General features: G+C 47.0%; 1 protein-coding gene across 16 annotated transcripts in view; it reads left to right on the top strand.

Moving 5' to 3' along the window:
• ANAPC1 (anaphase promoting complex subunit 1) overlaps positions 1 to 21,765 on the top strand; it is a 394,152-nt gene that overhangs the window by 60,105 nt on the left and 312,282 nt on the right. For 12 of the 16 annotated variants that reach the window (XR_012502944.1, XR_012502949.1, XR_012502945.1 and 9 more), the window contains exons 41-48: positions 873 to 950; positions 1,307 to 1,374; positions 2,276 to 2,414; positions 4,001 to 4,087; positions 5,652 to 5,747; positions 7,409 to 7,607; positions 11,222 to 11,356; positions 12,078 to 12,205. Coding sequence is in view for 5 of the 16 variants with exons in the window: in XM_074354503.1 (XP_074210604.1) it covers positions 873 to 950; positions 1,307 to 1,374; positions 2,276 to 2,414; positions 4,001 to 4,087; positions 5,652 to 5,747; positions 7,409 to 7,607; positions 11,222 to 11,356; positions 12,078 to 12,193 (918 nt within the window). In the remaining 11 variants the exon portion in view is untranslated. Of the gene's footprint in view, positions 1 to 872; positions 951 to 1,306; positions 1,375 to 2,275; positions 2,415 to 4,000; positions 4,088 to 5,651; positions 5,748 to 7,408; positions 7,608 to 11,221; positions 11,357 to 12,077; positions 21,339 to 21,765 lie in introns of those variants that run through there. The other 4 variants (XM_074354500.1, XM_074354501.1, XM_074354504.1 and 1 more) reach the window with 2 other exon arrangements.

The following is a 21,765-nucleotide window of genomic DNA, read 5'->3' as shown; positions in this document are numbered from 1 at the left end:
ACAACAGTGAGTTGAACTCTCATAAAAATTGAAGCTTTCACAGTTCTTGTACATCCTGCCAGGCCATTCAGGCTCGTTCATTGTCTGTGGGTGTAAGACCTCAGAGCGCATCAGCTGCTCGCTTGTCTTTAGAGCTTGTAGTTTGAAAGTGACCCTGTTAACTTGACATAGCTGATAGTAGTGTTCCAAAAAATGAACTGAGTTCGGATGACTCTTAGATTTGTTAGCAGAGTGCTTTAAAGCGCAAGGTTTTGTATTTGATGAGAGAGATCATTGATTTAGATGCACAGATAGATTATAAATCATGTCTCTTTCCTTCAGAAAATTGTTAAATGCCTTCTGTGTGTTGAAACTGCGTAGGGCTCTGGGGTACGAAGTTGAGATGACGTTGCCTTTCCTTAGGGACTTCTGTCCACTGGGGAGTCAGGCATGGATACAGTGAGGATAGAGTGTGATGATGGGAGGTGTGTGTCGAATGCAGGAGGAGCAGAGGAGAAGTGTTCCCCTCCAGCACTTCTGGGATTTGGGAGGCCGTCATAGTAGACACGGTGTCTGGGCTGAGATTTGCCGACTGAGCTGGGCACGTTCCCAGCAGAGAAGACAACACGTGCGGAAAGGCAGTGGCCTCGCAGGTGCAGGTCCGCAGCCCTCCCCGCAGGTGAAGGGCAAGGCTGAGAGCGGTGGAAGGTGGTGCCGGCTCTGCAAAGGACCATAGACGTTAGCCCTTCCAGACCTGAGTACTGGAGAGGAGTTTATGCCATTTGACAAGCTGTCTACAAACCGTGGGGAAAGGGAAGGGTAGAGTGATGTCTCTTTTTGTAGCCTCCCCTGACTATGTAGTGAGCTGTGACAGTTCTTTTGCATTTGTAAAGGGCACTCAGTGGTATGAACAGACCAAAGAAGAGTTGATGGCTCCTACCCTTCTTCCAGAACTCCACCTTTTAAAACAGGTAAGTGGGATGTGATTTAGGAAAATATATCCAAGGGTTAAATTCAAACGGAATCAGCATAGCAGTAAAGATGGCTAAATAAAAGCCTGTGCTTTCCCTGTGTTTTATGAGAAATAGGAAAGCAGCAGCAGAGGGAACAGTCACGAGGAATGGAGGTCTTTACTCAGAGCGTTCTCCTGTTGGTTAGGTGGCCTGAGAACAGGAGTCCCATTCATTTCCTTCTGGAAGTGGAGCTTGTTACGTCTCTGTCTTTTTTTTTTTTTTTAACTTTTATTTCCTCTGAGAAGCTTGAGTTTCATTTTATTGAACTAGCACTTTCCCAGCATTGGATTGACTATTTACATTTATCTTGACAGATTAAAGTTAAAGGCCCACGATACTGGGAACTGCTCATGGATTTAAGCAAGGGGACACAGCACTTGAAGTAAGTGTGTGGAATTTCTCACGTGGATCTGTGAAGGGACTAGAAATATCTGGGAAGGTATAAATTACGGATTATAATCTAAAATGCTCCTTGTCACCCTTTAATCTCACCCAGAACAGTATGTAGGGTGTGTACTGAATAAAGTGGTCTGTATCTTTGAAACAGTTTGTATTAGAAAATAAAATTTTAAATTTAGAAATCAAATCCTAAATATTTATATTAATTCACTGAGAAACTTGAAGTGACTTAAATTGAGACAGTAATGGAATTGTCTTTTGGAGCAATAATGAAAGATTTAGTTTAAGAAAACGAGGCTGATTTATGTGTCCACAAAGGGAACTTTGTAACAATTGGTGTTTGTCAGATCCTATCTTCTGTAGCATCTCTTTACCATTCTCTTGTTAGGTTGGTCTCATAAAATTAAGGTTCTGGTAGATTGTTTTTGGGTTGAAATAGTCATATGCAAGTAATTACTTCAATGAAGTAAGAGAGAGAATGTTAATAATTTTACACTGCAGGTGTGTAAATTAAGTCTTTAAATTTCCAGAAAGTTCTGTCTTTAGATTTGTAACATTTTTTTTTTCTGTAAACCAATCAATAGATACTTACAGGGGATATAAAGAAGTGTTAGATAAAATACTGCATTTAAAGTTCACACTGAGCAGGTAGAATGCCTTCTTGTTTAACAGGTTCCATGAATGTAGACACAGAGAAAAGCAGAACTTTTATTATGACTTTCTTTGATGGACTGATTTAGTTCTAGACACAGTAGGTAACAGTGCACCTTGGTGGAAAACGGTGAAGACTTCATCTCCTGTGAACATGGTATCGGGAACCACTGTATTTCTAGCCAAGAACTGCAGTAATAACTCACATTAAATTTATTTTTGTCTTCTTTCAGGTCAATTCTGTCCAAGGATGGGGTTTTATATGTCAAGCTCAGAGCGGGTCAGCTCTCCTACAAGGAAGATCCAATGGGATGGCAGAGTTTGTTGGCCCAGACCGTTGCCAACAGGAACTCCGAAGCTCGGGCTTTCAAGGTAGTGCTGATGGGTAAAAACTGAAGCGTATTCTCATCACAAGAAAAAAATACTTATAGCTCTGTGTGGTGATGGACGTTAGATAGAATTACTGTGGTGATCATTTTGCAGTATGTACAAATATCGAATCATTATGTTGTACAACTCAAACCAATAAAATGTTATGTGTCAGTTATATCTCAACTTAAAGAAAACCCCAGGATTGAAGGGTGAGAGGGAGTAGGTTTGAATCCCACTAGTCTACCCAAAGTGCATACTTACATGATGAGACTGAGTACCATTTAGGTAGATCTGCTCTCTCTGATCACCGCAGGTTGTAAAGACTGAGTGACCTTGGCCTGTTGGGGCTATTTTATGTGGCAACCATTATAAAATATGGGCCCTCTGCCAGGATTCTAAGGCTGATTTACGTTTAGTGGCAGGGACAGTCAGAATGTACCTTAACACTAAAAAAAATTTAGCTTAATAACCTTACTTATTAAACCTCAAATCCACCAAGATTTACTTAGTTCATGGCAAAAATAAAAAAAAAGATCTTTGCAAGGTAGCACTTACTAGTTCTTATGACTGGGCCTTTACAGTAGTTTCCAGGGAGTAAGCAGACATAGTTGACATCAGTGAATTCTGTTTGTCAGCATTTGATAGGTTCTCTATGAAATACTTTTGAAGGAGTTTTGGAGAGAGTTTAACCTGAATTAGCTCTGTTGCTTTTATATACACTGGAGCCCATCTCAAAGACCCTAACCCAATTTGTAAAGAAAAGAGATGTTTAGACTTGAGTTTGAATGGGGGAAGTATATAAAAATTAAAAGATATCTCAATTTCCTGCCTGCTGGGAGTTCAGAAGTGAAATATAAACCTCGATGGAAAATGGTAATACCTTTGTATTCAGTTTTCAGCCTTGAACCTCGAGTGATAGTCTCCCCCACCCTTTTTTTTTTCAGTTTTTTTAATTGTAAAATACACCTAACAGTTTACTGCCTTCATCCTTCTAAGTGTACGGTTAAGTGGTACTGAGTATATTCATGTTGTTGTGCTACCATCACCACCATCCACCCGCAGAGCTCTTTTCTCGCACAACTGAAACTGTCCCTGTTAACCCTAACTCCCCATCCGCACCGACCCCGCTCCTCTCCGCTCCTCCAGCCCCTGGCGCCCACCGTTCTCCTTTCTCTCTCTAACTTTGATGGTTCCAGTGACCTTCAGATGGCACTGGTCTTTTTGTGAGTGGCTTATTAGAGTGATAATCTGTATTCTTTGCCTTTTCAGTAACAATTCTGGTTTCTAGTTTATCTTTCAGTTAGTTAATGAAGGAGGGGAAAGCCTTTCGGGGTGAGTTGTGTAAGAAAGCCCTATTTCTGTTAGGCCTTTTGATAAATCAGTAGCTTGTGGCAGCTTGTGCAAAAGCTGCTTGTAACTTTAGAACAGGTTGTTGAAGCGCTAGCAAGTTTTAGTCTTGGGTTTTGTGGGAACATTGTGTGAAAGAAATGAGGTCGATTTTTTACAACTGCATGCGTTACGGTTTGAGTAGTAATGGGAAGAATCCTTATTGTCTCACTTACACTTGTTGTTTGTTTTTTTTTCAGCCTGAAACGATTTCAGCGTTCACTTCTGATCCAGCACTTCTGTCGTTTGCTGAGTATTTCTGCAAACCAACTGTGAACATGGGTCAGGTATATATAATACGGTTTGCTCAGCTCTAAGATTCGAATTTGTTACTGTTTCTGTCTGTGGACACCAGCAGAAACCTGTAACATCCGGCTCTATCTCGGATGTTGATGACATGCCGCAGGCACATTGGATGATTTTTATTTGACAAATGCAGATTTTCTATAGTCTAAAGCTATTAAATTCAGTAACTTCCTACCATGGTAGAAGAAACAACTTAAAATTGTAGGACACTAGTTTTGACAGGTGATACTTTCTCATGTTCTTTCTCAGACTGGTCCTTGTGTTCAGTGTTTACTGCCTGTCCCTTGTTTTTACTTAATTTAATTAATTCTTGTTTTCTCTTTTTTCTTTTAACATTTTTTATTGATTTATAATCATTTTACAATGTTGTGTCAAATTCCAGTGTAGAGCACAATTTTTCAGTCATACATGAACATATATATATTCATTGTCACATTTTTTTCTCTGAGCTGCCACAAGATCTTGTGTATATTTCCCTGTGCTCTACAGTGTAATCTTGTTTGTCTTTTCTACAATTTTGAAATCCCGTCTATCCCCCCCCCCCCGCTGCCCCCTTGGCAGCCACAAGTTTGTATTCTATGTCTATGAGTCTCTTTCTGTTTTGTATTTATGCTTTGCTTTTTTGTTTTTGTTTTTGTTGTTGTTGTTTTCTCTTTTCTAACCTTCCTTTTGTTGGTCGTAAAACTGTTATCTTCAGGATTCAAAGGGTGCTGGCAGATCTTTGATTTAATCCGTCATCTTAGGTGGCAGGGATTAGATGTGGGAGCTAGGTGATCTGGAATCGATGGCCTGTTGCCTACAAGCGTGTGTGGCCTTGGGGAAATTTTTTCAACCTCTGTGAGGTGTAGTTTCTTTATTTCTAAAAGTGGGATTATAATAGAGCCTACCTTACATTGTTGTTTTGAGAGTTGAGTGATGTAACCTTCCTGCCTCTTATTTATTGAATCTGTACTGTATGCTGGGCACTCTGCTCAGTACTCTTTGTAAATTTGTCGTTTGTTTCTGCCCCTGAGGGTATGTGCTTTATTGTTCTGGGTTTATGGATGAGGAAACTGCCACTTACAGGCATCATATGCCCAAGATCACACAGCTAGCTAGTGAGGGCTGGGCCTGCGCTCCAGGCCACAGGTCCCTGGGGGAAGCCCGTGCCTGCCCTTAACCCCATCTCGACTTGGCCCTGCTGCCTCCCCCACACTGTTCTGCTCAGCGTTTCTACTCCATCTTTGTGGATGCCGGGAGCCCTTTCTGGATCCTGTTCTTGCCAGCCCAACCCAAGTCGTATCTCTGTTCATTTTGCCCAGCTTGATCCCTTCCTCTCCTCTACTGCAGTTATGTCCTTAACTGTCCCTTGGGACTTAATTTTTGTTGTATTTTATTAATATTTAATGTTGCATGCACTGTGATTTATAAAGACCTAGCTGTTTTACCTTTTTATATCATTCACTGCAGAACTTAATGGACCGTAGGAGTTGCTGTATAGTTGTTTTTTGAATTGATTTTGGAATATACATTGATGTGCTACAAAAAGATTCTGGTTTTCCACAGAAACAGGAAATTCTGGATCTCTTTTCTTCAGTGCTGTATGAATGTGTGACTCAGGAGACCCCAGAGATGTTGCCGGCATACATAGCGATGGATCAGGTATGGTGCAAACAACTGTTCCAGTTCTGATGAGATTGATCTTGTATTTCAGGTAACATACCGAACAATGAGGTGAGGTTCCCTACCTGTCCATCTTTTTAGTTTCTCATTTTCTTTTAGAATTTCAAAAAAAGAATCCCTGCCAAAGTTGAAAGCTCTGTACATACCAAAAGCTCAGAATTTATGATCTCTGGAGTGCCGCTTGGTGGGCTGTCTTACCCCAAGGTTTCCTGTTCTCTCCTCCTTGCCTCCTCTTCTCACTAAGAAAGAAAGAGCATGTTCCCTCCCTTTCTCCCCTAGCATCCTTGTGTGGTCTCTTGCCTCCCTGCTGACAAAGCCTCTTCATGGACATTATGCAATTGAGGAGTAAGTGAACAGTGCCCCGGTGATGGCAGTCACCCCTGTGCGACTAGGCTGGCAGAGGTCGTGGCGTCAGTATGTAGGGATTTAGGGAGCTGGAGTCACTTTTTTATTTCTTTCATATTACTGCTGTTTTAAAAGAGCCTGAAAGAGAGGTAATGCAGAAGATAATGCCTGACAACATTCCTAAAGGATTGGACTAATTTACTCACTTTAGGTTATTAATAATACATATGTCTTTTAAATAGTTTCATATGTTTCTCGCTCAATTTTTTAATTAATTTATTTTTTTTAATCAATTTTGCAGTTAAACCAAGCTAATAGTTCTCTAACTTGGCTAAAATTTATGTGGAAAATCTTAACAATACAGATCCTCCAAGTCCCATTCCGTAGCTACTGCATCAGAATTTCTGAGCTCTGTCGTCCAGGATCTATAGTTTTGAACAGCTCTTTGAGTGAATATGATATAATGAGTTCACAGATGAGAATTTGGGACTCAGTGTCTAAAGCCAAAGGAAGTAATCTCTAATGTAAAAATAATCTCTACTGAAAAGCTCAGTGGGAAAATGCAGGAGGTAGTTTGCAAAAAACCAGGGTTAACTTAATGTAGCGTTCTCAGTTAGAAGGCAAGTTCCAGTATAACCAAGTAGGCCTAGAATGCCGTCATTGTCTGACATTCACCTTTTTTGATTGGTAAGTGTGAATAAATGATGTCCGCACTCTTACTGCTTCTCGTAGTGTCTCTATACAGCAGCCAAGTAATGAGTTGTGTTTTTCAGTTGCTGACTGAGTGTGTGTTCTTCTCTTTTTATGCTCTGAACCTTCACCCCCTCGCAGTCGCGGGCAGGTATCTATAGAACATACCTTCTGGTTGCAGCCGTGGGTACTTTGCAGATGTGTCCCAAGAACAGCATTATCAGTAATATTGTTTTTGCCCTCTGACCCCTGGGATCCCTGGCCTGATCCTGGCCACGTCATTGTAACCAGCCTGGGTCTCCCAGAGGTGACTGGCTGTAGACCTGTTGAGTTTTCATTTTTCAGAGCCTTTGAGCCAAGAATGAGCTCATTTGCCTTTGCTGCTTTTTACATGAAAGTTGTTCAAAGACAGTGGGCCATGTATCTAAACCCAGTAAAGGGCTCCTCTGTGGGGCAGAGTGCATCAAAACAGAGTGGGGTCCCCTCTGCTCTTCGTTGGTTTTATGAACCACATTTAAGTGACATTCTCGTGTACAACTCCAAGGAGGTGACAGAGCATCTTCACTCCGTCATTAAGTTGGTTGCTGTCCTCTTTTCTCCGCAAGGCTGTGAGAAGACTGGGAAGAAGAGAAATGTCCGAGACGTCTGAACTCTGGCAGATAAAGTTGGTGTTAGAGTTTTTCAGCTCCAGAAGCCACCAGGAGCGGCTGCAGAACCACCCGAAACGAGGGCTCTTTATGAGCTCGGAGTTCCTCCCTGTTGTGAAGTGCACTGTTGACAACGCTCTGGACCAGTGGCTGCAAGGTAGTAACAGGTTGTGCCCCTCGTGCTTTCAGGCTGCACTGGAACTCAGGCGTTCCTGTTCTAACGTTCTCATTGGTAAGCAAGGCAAGCCTGAGTACAGTCCAGAATGGCTGCGGATGAAACGGTTCCGGCTAGGTGAATTAGACTCTGATTATCTGCTTTAACTTCCTTAACAGGTGTATTTAACTCTGCTTTATGAGCCAGGGGGCGAGTATACGTGTAGCTTTTTAAACACCACTTGACACTTAGGAAGCTGGTGTATCTTTTCTAGCGTCAGATCGTGCTTCCTTTCCAGTGCTTCTCTCTTCTGTTCCTTAGCGGTGTGGCCTGTCACCTACCTGAGGCCCTTTTTGGTGCCTCCACCCTGTGCACACTGAAAGCTTGATGTGTGCTTAGAGGGAACGCTTGCTTTGGTAGCTCTGAGTCAGTCAGTGAGAACCTGGAACTTCATTAACTATGGCTGTCTGTCAGTGGAAGTACTGACTTGTGACTGCAGTGAGGTGGTGAGGTTATTCCTCACAGTGCAGAAGTAATGATGCCTCATGTGAGGCAAATGGTGGGGCCTTTTGATAAATGGAAAGCTGTCTGATACGTAATATATGCTTGAGATGGATTTTTAGTAGTCAGTTCCTTGATCTGTTTATTCTTTTCGGTTCTAATGCTTCTAATACATGTCTGACAGCAACCTGCTTTGGGTAAATACTGGCCCTGGTAATATCAGTAGTAACAGTTCTTGATTCTTTAAAGTTGCTAGTAACTGACAGAACCTAGGGTTGTGAATATAATTAAATTGGAAACTAGCTGTCCCATTGCACCTGGCTGAGGCTTCTCTGTCTGCCCGCCCCCGGCTCTGAGACTTGCTTCTCCCAGGTACCAGCTGCAATGGCTTTTCTGTATTTTACTTAGACAGGAGATAGGAATGAGGGGGTAGGTGGAAGGAGGGGGAAGAAAGGTTGATTGGAGCCCATCTTCACCCAGCTTTAGAGCCGGGGTGGGCTCTGCCTAATCACTGAAGGCTAGGTCAGGTGGGTGCAGGGGAGGAGGGAGAGGGCGAGGGAGGGCCCCACCCCAGAGAAGGGTGATGGGGGCGGAGGGTGTGGGGCAGTGGTTTTTGGCAAACACGAGGGAGTACCTTGCCTTCGCATTTCCCGCCTGCATCCTTCTCTCCTCCCAAATCAGTGCACTAATTGTTTCTTTAAAAAAAAAAAGAATTTCCAAAAAAATTGTCAACCAGATTGTGAGGGACATACATGGAAAACAGCCATTTCAAACTCCCAGTTTGTGTTTAACACCCGCATCCGGTCTGTTATCTCCTCTTGGGATTTGAAAGGTCATGTAGTTCCACAATTTCCAAAAGTATGATAATCATTTTTCTTCTCATGTTTGGGGAAAAATTCAAGTTATTTGTAAGTTTTGGTGTTTAGTTTAGCGTTTGATCACCTATAGCAGACCCTTGCTATTGATAAGATTTAAGACTTTTCTTTCTCATTGGATTCCTTTGGGGTCCTTCTCTGAAAGTCAGTGGACTGTAAAAGTGAGTGTTTCAGGACTCAGTTTTGTACCATTTATCTGTTTATCATCTTTTTGCCAGTACTACACTTTCTTAACTACTGTACACACAGAGTAAATGTTGAAATTTTGTAGTCTTAAGTCTTCCTGCTAAAGCAGTGTTGAGAGGGAAATTGATAGCATTAAATATTTGCAATAGGAAGGTCCCAAATCACTAATCTAAGTTCTCACTTAAAGAAACTAGAAAAAGAAAAGCAAAATAACCCTACGCAAGCATACAAAAGCAGAAATCAACGGAATTGAAAACAGAAGATAGAGAAAATCAGTGAAACAAAAAACCAGTAGGCGTGAGAACGTCACTGAATAGAAGTCATAGCTCCCGTGTTCTCTCCTTCCTTTCATGATACACTGTCAGAGAAGAGTCGCTCCTTGCCTCCTTTATCACTCCTGCCGCCCACCCCAAAGGTTTCTGCCTCCCACCAGACTGACATCCTCATGATCAGGTTCCGTGGACTCCTGGCATTGTTCCTATCACTGTCTCATTTTTATGGAAACAGGCCTCCCTTGACTTCTGTGACAGTGCACTTCCCCAGTTCTTTTTTTTTTTTTTTAACCTCTGACCATCCTTTCTCAGTTCCATCTTGATTTCACTGTCATTCCTTCCTTGACCTTTCTGAAACTCATCCTTGCTCCTTCCTCCCCTCCCCTCCCCTTCCCTCCCCTCTCTCCTGCAGTAGCCAGTCCATTACTCTTTCAGTCCTCACTCTTAAATATCTCTTGACTCTGTCCACATTTTACTGCTTCTGTCCTAGAACAGAACCCCACTTGGACAACCTGGTCCCCTCCAGTTCCCCCAGAGCACAGAGCTCCTGCTCCCTACTTGACCGGACTGCTTCCCCTCCCAAGAACCTCTTCCTCTCATGCTCTGCCTGCCCAACTCATACTCATTCTTGCAGCCTCAATTTAAACTCCCTTTCCTCCTAGGCCTCTAAGGCCACAGGCAGCTGTCCTGCCATCTTTATTTCTCTCTCTCAACTTTTTTCTCTGTATCAGAATGCCTTTGTCTACAGGTAACAGAAGGCCTGACTCAACCTGGCGTAAACGGTAAGGACACAGATGAACATACGTAATTGGAAGTCCACAGTACGGCAGGCTGAAGGGTGGTCCTATTCCAGTGGCTTCAGCTCCATTTCTCTGAGGCTCCCTCAGTTATACTCTCTGCCATGGCTTTGTCCTCAGGGTACTTTTTTTTTTTTGATGGCAATAAAATAACCGTAACAGTTCCTTGCCTCAAGCTCAGCATCTTGCTCAGAGAAGAACAGCGTTGCTTCCAGGAGCTTTGCCATAAGAATGAGGAAACTTCTTTCCGAAAAGCCTCTAGCAGACATGTTGTCAAGCATCTCCTCGTGTCTCTAGCTTGAACTGGAGCTCATGCCCATTCCTCAGTCAGTCCCTGTGGCAGAGAGCGTCTCTCTCTGAATGGCTGAGCTCTGCCTGTCCCCGAACCAGTCACTGTACCAGGGGAATGGGGCTGCCTCGATTGGCCCAGACCAGTGGTTCTCAAAGTGTGGTCTCTGGAGGAGCAGCAGCGGATCACCTGGGGACTTGTTAGCAATGCAGTTTTCTGGCCTCATCCAGGAAATTGTGGGGGAGGGGCTCAGCCGTCTGGTTCTAATCAGTCCTCCGGGTGATTCTGATGCCTGTTCAAGTTTGAGAAGCTCTGACCATGACTAATCAGGATCCGGCCCTGGCGTGGCAGTCAGTCCCCGCCGATGCTGCGCGGTGGGGGGAAGGGTGGTAATAAAGGGGGTGTTTGGGGAGACAGGTGACCCCTGCACCTTCATGGCGCGCATCGTAATTTGTGACTAGCTTCAGTTTGCATCATTGGGTATGTAATATCTCTGTCCCCCACAATACTCCAAACTTGGCAGTGACAGGCAGTCATCTGCTTTACCCCAGTAGCCTTAATGCCCCGCACAGGGCCTGTCTGGCGTATGGTAAGTGCTTGATGAGTTCTTGATGAAAAAGTAACAAAAAGAAGGCATTCCTTGGGCCTCTCAGTTCTGTAGTGAGTTGGTTCTGTTCCATCTGTGTTTCTCTCACAGCTGGGGGTGACGTGTGTGTGCACGCCTACCTCAACGGGCAGCCCTGTGGGGAAGCGCAGCTGAGCATGCTGGCCTGTTTCCTCGTCTACCACTCGGTGCCGGCTCCACGGCACCTGCCATCTATCGGCCTGGAAGGTAACTGCATGTCTGAACCCTCTCCGGCACCTGGCGTTACCCACTAGCGGTTTTAGTTCCCACTAACGGTGGGAGGCATTTCTCCTGAGTTATCTTCTCTAGTTAGGTTTTCCACTTTATTCGTGTTTGGGTTTTATTGTTGAGAATTTTTTCTGAATTCTTAACAGGACCCAACTACCAGTATATACTGATAAACCAGATGTTCATGTTGTTCTTCTCTGTTAATTGATTTTTGTTGTAGTTACTTTTCTTTATCTTCTGGGTTTTCAGTTTGGATTTTTAAAAATCATATAATACTGACTTCTAATATTATAAAGCTTTACAGTGAACAGGTACCTTATTTTGTGTGTTTGAACGTTCTCCCAATAGAGAGTTTAAGATATTAGCACCTGACTGTATTTTTCTGAATGTAGAATCAGATACAGATAGACCGGCACACTTATTAATTATATTTAAATAATGTGTTTAAACGGTATTAATAATTTCACATACAGCTATAGGTCACTTTCTGAAGTACAGAATGGATAAATTAAAAAGTTATAAATCATTGTAGTGCATTAGGGAAATTCATAATTTAAATACAGTCTTTTGGTGATTGTTTTCAAAGGGAAGAATGCCAGCTTTAAACATGATTGTGTGTCTGAAGCTTTCTTCAGAAAGGCTGTATGGCTGAATTTATTTGGAGATATGACCCTTCCCCCCCCCCTTTCCATTTCCGTAGGGAGCACGAGCTTTGCGGAACTCCTCTTCAAATTTAAACAGCTGAAGATGCCCGTGCGCGCTTTGCTGAGATTGGCGCCTTTGCTTCTTGGAAATCCACAGCCAATGGTCATGTGATCATGTCTGGTGGTAAGCCTACCCTGAAACATGGCTTCTGCACAAAAGCGTGACCAAACAACAAAGCTAAAGGAACATTTGTAAGTTTTATAATATAGCTGGGAGGAAGTGACCTGCACAAACCTTAATCTAAATGTTTTAAATATCCCAGAGACTTTGTTGCCGTCGGCATTAACGTTATATGATATATAACAGTGAGTTAAAATTTACTTTTGTAAATAAAATTCTTTGGTTTGTTTTCAAAACTCTGGATGATTAGTTTGGGGTTTCAGAGAATAGACCAGTTGGCTGGGATGGATATTGGTTTTTGAAGTCTTCCAGCTATGGTGGTTCAGGTGAAGTGACTTTATGCACAAAAATGTGAAGTTTTTAAAGAAGCCCTGTCATAAAGTTTTACTTTCTGCAGCAGCGAAAACCCTTGTCGCGTTTTCTAAGGTGTCACCATTACCTGGTCAGAAGTTTGTACTTCCTGTGATGGTGCTAGACATCCCCATAGTGTGATCGATTGTCTTGAAAAGGAGATTTATACTATAATGAAGGGTTGCCCAACACAAAGCCTGCTCTAAATAGAGAAAATATGAAAATTCCACTCCAGAGAGGTCTTCAGAAATTGTATTTTTAAATAAAAGACAGTTCATTTCCACTCACGATTTTGAGAACGTACGTGTGTGTCGGGCTCCTGGACTAGACGATGACGAAGGTATTTGTGTGCAGGTGTGTCCAACCTCAGATTTGCAGTCCAGGAAGAGGGCGGCTCTGTGCTGCCCAGATTCTGACGTGCGCCTGTGCGTCCTGAATGGCCAGTGGGGCCGTAAACTGGTAGAGCTGCAAGGCCCATCCAGTGATTTCATGGTTCCGCATCCTGAACTGTGGGGTTTAGCTTTAAAAGTAATAATTAAGGCAAACAGAGATGTTTCCATTGAGACCCTGACAAAAACCGGTGTGACATTTGCTTCTGCAAAGGGGGCTTGTGTCTGGAAAGCAGACGTCTTGAGTCAGTGGTTCTCGTCAGACCAACCTGTGCCCCACCGGGGACTTGCCCTTGCTTATGACACGTCAGCAGAGTGGCTGATTGGGAGGAAGAAATGTGCTTCCCTTCACACTTACATAGTTTTTCTTATGCTTAAAAGAAAAAAGTTAACATGGTAGATTATGGGAGGTCCATGTGAATCAGGATATGAAGAGCTCAGTATGTGGGCAACTTGCTGTCTTCACTCTTCCTGGTTTATAATTTGTAAGCCCTTCTCTGATGGAAGAATGGCTTGAGTTATTTGCACACATCTGAATGCACGTCTGTGAGGGAGAACAGTCACTAGAATGTTGTCAGCAAGAGCAGAACTGAGGCCGCAGGAGTGGGAGAGCAGGAGAGGCGTGCAGGTGGCCTGCGAACAGCCTTGTCTTTATACTTGGGGCCTGCTGAGGGGCAAGGAGGGTCTCCTGGACAGTCTGCTCTTGAGCAGACGTGCTGGGGTCATGGAAGAAGTCAGTGCAGCCATGTGTGGGCACTCAAGAAATCTTGAGAGTGTAGTTCTCACCATCCAGAACATTTTAGCCTCCTCACAGCCACGGCAGGGGAAGAGCTGGAGAAGTGCCTCCGGCTCTTCGTGTTTTGGCCCAGGAGTGGCACAGGCCCCGTCCGCTTCCGGCCTGTGGGCGCAGAGTAGTCCAACTGGTCCACTCCCTGAATGCTCTTCCACAAAGGGGAGAGCCAGGCACTGGTCAGTGCTAGTAACGTCTGTCACGGTATGACTCCTGACTGACTGGGAATTCCCTCCAGCCAGCTTTTCTACTTACACAGCTGGAAATGGACAGAATTAAAGAACCAGTGCCGTCACACAGAGTCAACACTCGGAGAGGGTGGCCCTGCCTCCCCAATGGATGCTGGCACCTGTGCTCCTCCGTTGGGGGTCTTGCCAAGGAGTGCGGGCGTGAACGTGTGGGCAGTTCTGAGGCAGAGACCCCCGGCCTTAGCAGGAGGACACCACTGGGGTAAGCCCTACAGAACTTCTCCTTGGTGCTGTCTAATCTTCCCTGAGTGAGGTCTCTTTCTCACTCTTTGTGTAGAAACCAGCTGACTTCACAGCTTATGGAGAGGGGCATGTCCCAGCTGAGGGGACCTCCTGACATCCTAGAGGAGGCAAGCAGGAGGGGACCTCTCGTCTCTCAGCCCGATGATCAGTGTGCAGACCCACTTGGCGGGAGGCCGACGAGCCTGCTGGGCAGACAGGCCAGAGTGTGGGGGCCGGGATTTGGAGCGGAAGACAGAGAATGGGAGCCGAGGCCGGTGTTGTCAGAGGAGTGGATTTGTGCTGATTCCAAGGGAAGCGCATGCCGAAGCCCAGGCTGAGGGGCGGGAGTGGGCCAGGCTGGCAGGGGATGTCAGGAGCTGAGTGAAACTGAAGGCCCTGGACCAGTCTGAGACCAAAGCAGGAAGTCTTTGTTGCCTCCTTCATACAGGGTTGAGGGCCCCTCTTCTGAGTTCCCCAGCCTCATACTGACCAAATGTGGAAAATGCCTCACTGCATGAAGATCTCTCCAGTTAAGTAAGCTATGAGGGAGGGGATAGGATTTGGTCACCTCTGTACCCCTAATGTCTGCAGTTTCCAGCCAGCAGTCGAGGGAAGCAGAGGTGAGGTCAGAGAAGCAGCTACTGCAGAGGGTGTCCCCATGCTGGAGGCCTCCGTCAGCCCCCAGCCTGTACTGGGCAGATACTGCCTGCTTCACAGAGTTCCCAGGTGATGTCTTTTCCGGCTGCCAAGGCCAGGTTCCCTGTACTCTGAAATACATCGATTGCTTCTTATTATAGTCACAAGCTTCAGAATAGTCTTTTTTGGTTAAATTTTTTAAAAAATCCCTGGAACATCCTTGATTTTTGCCCGTGGATGACTTGCCTGTTCGTCACCCGCTTGCTTTGCTCCATCTCATGTCCTTGAGTGAAGGTGAGGCTGGGATGGGGAGTGGGGGCTGCTCCAAGGGCAGGAATTTCAGGCTTCCGACGAGCCTGACCCAGATCAGGCAGCTGCACCGGAAGCTCCCTCAGGCGGCATCTGGTCCTGCCCCTTGTTCTACAGCCCAGACCCCTGCGGCTCAGGGAGGGAGGTGGCTGGCCCCGGGCCACCCCGCTCCCCATCACAACCTTAACAAGCTTGGGCTCCCAGACCACACTATTTCTACCCGAGAACCTGGTCCCTTCCTGCCTTTCTTCTTGGTCCAGCAGATGCTCGGGAAGAGGCAGATTTAATGTAAGTTACGAGGACGTTGCACCAGGCAGAGTTTATGAACTCCTTTAAAAAGAAGACAAATTGATTCTTCCTTTCTCTGTGCATCTTTAGAAAAACGAAGACTTCCGTGTAATTTCTTGGAATTAGGTTAATTGAATTAGTCTGTTTGTTGCTTTCTTGGTTTTATAACAACAATCTCAATTAAAATTTTAGCTAAAAGTATTTCTTTCATGGTACGTTAGAACATGAAACAGGAAATTTAGGAAAAGAATTAACTTTATACTAAGTTCAGTGAAAATCTGGCATTCTTAATTTCCACTGCTTTTACTCCAAGTCTGTTGCCTTGTCTCTGTGGTTAACGGTGCCATCGTGCAGGCGCAGTGCCTTGTGAAGCTGTAGACCATGTGCTCTGAGCACCTGGACGTGCTGGACCCTGATCTGGGGAGTCACATGGGGAGGGGGGACTCATCACAGGGACAGTGGCTGGAAGCTGGTTAGTGCCACTTACGTTTCGTTCACTTGTGTTTATTTCTGTGCATATCTTCCACTTACTAAGAATATTTTCAGTTTGCTTACTGTACCATTTCAGAGATTAAGAAAATTCTTTGGGTGAATGTGTGTAACTCTGGAGTTGAAGCATCATCCGCAAATCCACTGTAACCAGCATCCCTGGCTGCGGTTTCCTGCCCCATAAGATCTAGATGGGCTGCCCTCCAGGCCTCACGTGTTAAAATCTCCGCAAATCCCAGAGGAGGGCGTCTGTCATCTCCCTCCAGACTCCCTGTGCCGCACAGGTTCACCTGTGGTCATCCCCTGTGTCCTGTGTGGGGGCTGGGTGTCACGTCGGCATTTTCACCTCCTCTTCTGCCTCCTTGGCTTCCACCTGTGCTTCCCACGTGGGGTCAGGTGAGAGTGCCAGGGCGGTGCCAGCGAGAGGTGCCCCTGCACAGCCTGGAGGTGGCAGGGGCGGCGAAACCGTTACAGGCAGACACAGGGCACGAGTGCACTCTGGCTGCAGGGCCTTCATACCAGCTCTGACTGGTGCACCCCATTCTGCAGGTTCGCCGGGGCTTCTCCATCCTCTGCTCCAAAACCCCCTCCATCTGCTCCCTTTTATCAGCACCCTTTCTGCTTGGGTTCCCGAGCAAACCCTCTGATGCCTTGGTGGGGTGTAATGACCCAGATGTGAACAGAGTCCATCCCCGAATCCCCACTACTCAGCCTCCCCTGGACTTTGCCTGTGGAGTTTCCAGCGCTCGGTTATCCTCTCTGAGCTCTCAGTGCTATTCGCCTGCCTTTTCCATGATCAAACCCTCCGTTGTTCTCTGAAACCCTCAGATTTCTTTGTAATCTTGTAAACCCCTGCACTAACTTCCCCGATGGCACCAACCTCAGAGCTGCAGTGGCAGTGACTCCCTGAGTGGCCTTAGGTTCTCCCAATGTGCTGAGGGGACTCACGGACTCAAGGAAGAGTGGGCAGTCTTCTAGCTGAGAAACTGGAACGCTGTGGGGTTGGCCCCGTTTGTGTCAGAATTCCCCGGACTGAGTCACTGGTGTGTGGATGGGGACAGTGTGTTCCCTGGGCCCTGTCGGCTTTGGGTCTGCCCCTCAGCGGCTGCCCTGGGGAGAGTACCAGCCCTTAGCACGACTGCTTCCACCTCGACCTTCTGCCAGACTGGGTGTCACGGGCTGCAGGTGCTGTGACTGCAGCTGGGAGGGTCAGGGGCTCGAAGGAGATGCTAAACCCTCATGGGATAAAGCTGAAAAGAGTTTTTTTTTTTTTCTTTTACAAAATCAACTGTTCTGAGAGGTTCCTGGCAACCTGATCAGAAATTCCGTGGCGAAATTAGACATTTCCATGGGAAAAAAGAGGTGAAGAGCTAGACTGTGTCTGGCAGTTGCTGTTTTTACCCAATAATACTGTACAGCAGCTGCCCAGTAATAAACCTTCCTGTTTAAAATAGCTGTGCAAAAAGATCGCTGTAAACCCTGAGCATTACTGAGCAAATCAAGCTGCAGTGGACCAGCCCAGGCCCCGGGATGGCCTTCAACTCTGGGCACCTGCCCTCAGGCCCACCCACCCTCACCCCAAGTGACCTTCCCAGTCTGTCTGCAGAATTTTGAGCCTTAATTTTCCTAATTTTCCTTCCTTGGTGTAAAAATCACAATCTGTATGCTGAGTCGAGGGTGTGTCTATTGTTAGCACCTCTGAGTGAGTTAAGGATAATCCTACACACCACACAGCTGGGTTTTGCTTTGTGATTCAGTCTGAAGATCTTTTTCTTTTAGCAATGAGTTCAGATTTATTAATACAAATAATATGACCTAAGTTGTCTCTTAATTTTTGTATTTTTACATTATGTTTATACTGTATTTCTTACATTTACTGGGTATCTTTATTTGGTCTATTTGCTCTGCTCTCAAAAATGTGTCGTCGTCGTGACCTCTGGCATTTAGGATGGCTTGTGTTCTTGTGACTGCATTCGACATATGACTTCTTCACATGTTACTGTCTTCATGGGACTCCTCGAGTCCTCCTTTTCCTTACCTCGGCTTCCACTGTCCCGTTTCCAGCTTTGATGGCACATGATGCCCGCCAGGCACCATTCATGAGCTCCCCTTCTCTCTCCCTCCTCTCAGTTTGGAAGTTGGGTTATGTCTGTAATGTCAGAGTGAACAATGGCGTATGATCTCCCGCCTTCTATTCGACTGTGTCAGCCTTGGTCGGCCCACCAGGGTGCTCCATGCCTTCCGTTAGTCCTTTGCTGAAATTCCCTGTCTCTTCTCTGGGTGAGGCTGCTGTCTAGCAGACTGCCAGGAAGGCCTCTGAGTACAGCTGTCCCTGAGATGCTCCTTGTCCTCCTGTCTTTTTACCACCTTCTGGTCACTTCTTTGGATTCTTCTTCAGGTTCCTCTCCTTGGTGGTCCAGGCCTCTTCCTGGACTCTCTCCCTCTCCCCATCCTCAGTCTCTGTAGAGGCTCCTGCTCTGGTCTCGTGGCTCCCTGGGCTGCCTCCTCCATGTTACTGCTAGACCCTTCCAGGGAATTCAGGAGTCAGGGCCTTTGTGGGCTGATACCCCTGGAAGGCTGGGGGGCCGGTTTCAGCACCCCAGGTTCAGGCTGCTGTGGTCCAGGCTCTCCGGGCACCTCTGTCCTGCAGGTCTGAGGAGAGCTGGAGGCTCAGTGCTGTCTGTCTTCAGCTGCCTGGAGCCTGGGAAGGAGGCAGCCTCTCAGCGGGGGAGGGGGAGGCAGAGGGGGAGGAGGAAGAGTGGGCGGGAGCTACGAAAAAAGAGAGGAAGTGCCGTCAGAGTGACAGGCAGCACCACAAGGTGCACAGAGGACAGGGGCTCCGACCTCCGGGAAATCAGCTGTCACCCCCATTGCTCTCTCGAGTGACCAGACCCAAGAGGGGCCCCAGCAACTGACATTTTTCTTTTCTTTTATTGTGATAAAAATACTATTTTCTTTGGAATTTTAAGGCTCTTGATATACAGAGTGGGAGTATGTAGTCCTGACGTATTCTTGGTCCTCAAATAAAAAACTGGGTGAATGAAACTTATATCAAAGTTGGTTTATCTCAGAACACACTTGACCTGCTTTCCTCTCTTCTTTCTCCTGGGGTCAGAACGAGCCCCGTCACCCCCTGCAGCGAGGGGCTCAGCTCACGGGATTGCTGTAGTACAACCATCCTGCCCAAGCAGGGTGTTCCTGATCCATTTCAGTGAAGGACTCCCTCCGCTTCAAGTAAATCCGCACATAAACACTCAATTTGAGCCAAAGAAAACAAATGCTGGAGTGTGATGCTAGTCAGGTGCTAGGTTTTTATAAATGTCTTGTCTGCCGTGTGCTTCCGCACAGTTCTGCATGTGTGCTTGTTTCCTTTACTTTCCAGCAATTTTATTTGTTCAGAGACTCGAGAGCGCTAGGAGCTCCGTCTGTCCGTGGTGACCCTAGACCCTGACACATCCTTCAGGGACCCAGCTCAGGGGAGCTTGCATCAAGTGGGACAGAACACACAAGACTTCTGATGATATGTTGGAATTACTCTTTCTCTTTTTTCCCCAAGAGCCACCATGGTAACAGCTCCTTTTCCAGAAAGGATGACCTCAGTGTTTTTCATGTATTTATATTTAAAAATTTCAACTCAGATCAAAACCCTGCAGAGATTTTCATTACTTAGATCAGCATGTCCAAGAGTTTTCCTAAAAAAAAAAGAAAAAAGAAGTTGATATGCAAATCGGGACCTTGTGTAGCCTCAGACATGGTTCCATAATCAAATCCATTCGAAGAGTTTTGAAATCAACACAGTAATTACTTTCTGTGCCAGGGGAGGTCTCAGAGCCCTTACTCTGCTAATAATACATTGAGGGATGCAGTGGCGCTTCCTCCAGTCCTGGAGGTGACTGCACTCACCTGGACCCCCTGCAGCCCCCACTCCATTCCTTGGGGGCCTAGGGGGCGCACTGGCGCACCCGACTCCAGACCCAGTGATTTGGGTTCTGGGCCTGGATCTGAAAGGGAAGCACCGCAGGGTGAGCACTTGGAGGAAGAGCCCAGCCCCACCACTGCTGGGGTGCCCCTGCCTCATCCCCGACAGACCTCCTCACACAGCTCCAGGGTGACCCAGGCTCGGTGCCCCATCGCGTGGAAGAATTCCACCTTCAACTTGAGGAACTCCTTGTAGAGGTCTGGCCAGTGCTCCCTGCCGAGCAGGAACTGGAAGATGCTCCGCTTGGACGTGGGGTTGTCCTCCTCCATGTCGGAGGCGATGTAGCTGCCACCGAGACAAGAGGGCAGGCTGGTCCCGGCCCCAGTGAGGGCTCCCAGCCTCAGGGTACCGAGGTCACACCGGAGGAACCAGGGCCTGAGGCGGCATATCCAGGAGAGGGGGTCCAGGGAAGCCCCATCACCTGGGGGACCCGGGTCCAGAGGGGGCAAGACCATCCTCAGCACCAAGCCCGCCAGGCCCCAAGCATGCTGCGCCCGGGCCCAGGCCGGTGTTCTGGCTGTCATCGTTTCCTTGGGGCTTTCCCGCTTAGGTCGCTCAGTCTCTGGGCAGCAAGTGGTGTTCCCTGGCCCTGTTCATTATCCCGTGAACCAACTCATCGCCTGCCCTGCCCCAACCACGTGACCCCTGAAGGCCTTGTCTGCTCTGGGCCAAGGGGAACCACCACTGGGGACCCTTCAGGCACGTTGGCCAAGCTGTCTGTCGGGACAGGGAAGCTGGACTGGGGGACTGGGGCAGAAGTGAAAGCAGGTCCCTGAGGAGGTGCTCACAGGGCCAGGAAGAAGTGGATCCTGTTGTAGAGGTGACCTGGCAGCCCAACGCGGCCAAAGTACTCCACCACCATGGAGAGCAGGTACTGTGCGGAGACAGGGTCCAGTGGCGGGGCAGCCAGGGCTCGACGGAAGGGAGGGTGTGAGGGGGCCAGCTGTCCCGCCCCCACCCAGGACGGCCTTGGGGAGGGTCTCATGGCCCTTTGACGTGATGGAGGAGATGCCCAGGGCCAGTGCAGGGCACCAGCAGTGCATCCTTCCTTCCTCTCTGGCACCAGGGTCAGATCTCTCCAGGGCTTCTGTAGCCCAGGAAGACATCTTGTTCTCTGGACCTCCCCCCATGGGATGGTGACACTACAGACTTCTCAGTCTCCATTTTAGTGCTGCAGGTACCTTGTCAGACACTTTCAGGAAAATGTCAGCTTCCAAGAAGCTCTGGATAACAGGATCCTCTGCAAAGGAACAGAGAAGTGATGAGGGCCTTGGAGCAGAGAGCCTACAGTGCGGGGCATTTCACAGGGAAGAGGAAAGCTGGAGCCTTCTCCCAATTCCCCTGTCTCATGAAGCAGAGGCAGCTCCCTTTGCTCCAGGAGGGCCGGGAGCCCTAACATCAGACAGCTGCTGCTCTTTGCGTTGGCACAGATACAGTGAGTCTTAGCTTCGGGGCTCAGACTTTGATAGTTATTAAATCTTCGACGCATGGGAAGTGATAACTGTGTTTCATGCAGAGATGTGACCTGGCTCTCAAAGTTGAACAAACTGGCCTAAGTCAAAGCTTGGATGTGGCGCCGGGCCTCTGTGACACCACATCCATGTCACTTACAATGCTCAGAATGTGCAGAACTTTTCTGCTCCATCTGATAACTGAGCACCTTGGATGGATGGTGGAGAGTTCATGACCCCCAGGGACACTGGCCCTCCTGCCCTCCTTTTTCTCTGGATCCCCTCACTGGTAGGAGGATCCCCTACCTGGCAAGCTCATCTGGTATTAAAGTTGTCCCCTGGAGATGCCATTTTCCAGTGATGACCTGAGGATGCCAGGTCCCCCTTGTCCTTCACTCCTTGCCCTGAACA

This window comes from Camelus bactrianus, chromosome 28, assembly GCF_048773025.1.
Source record: "Camelus bactrianus isolate YW-2024 breed Bactrian camel chromosome 28, ASM4877302v1, whole genome shotgun sequence".
Classification (NCBI taxonomy): domain Eukaryota; kingdom Metazoa; phylum Chordata; class Mammalia; order Artiodactyla; family Camelidae; genus Camelus; species Camelus bactrianus.
The sequence above is the reverse complement of the archived record's forward strand: the minus strand, read 5'-3'. Positions and strand labels throughout refer to the sequence as shown.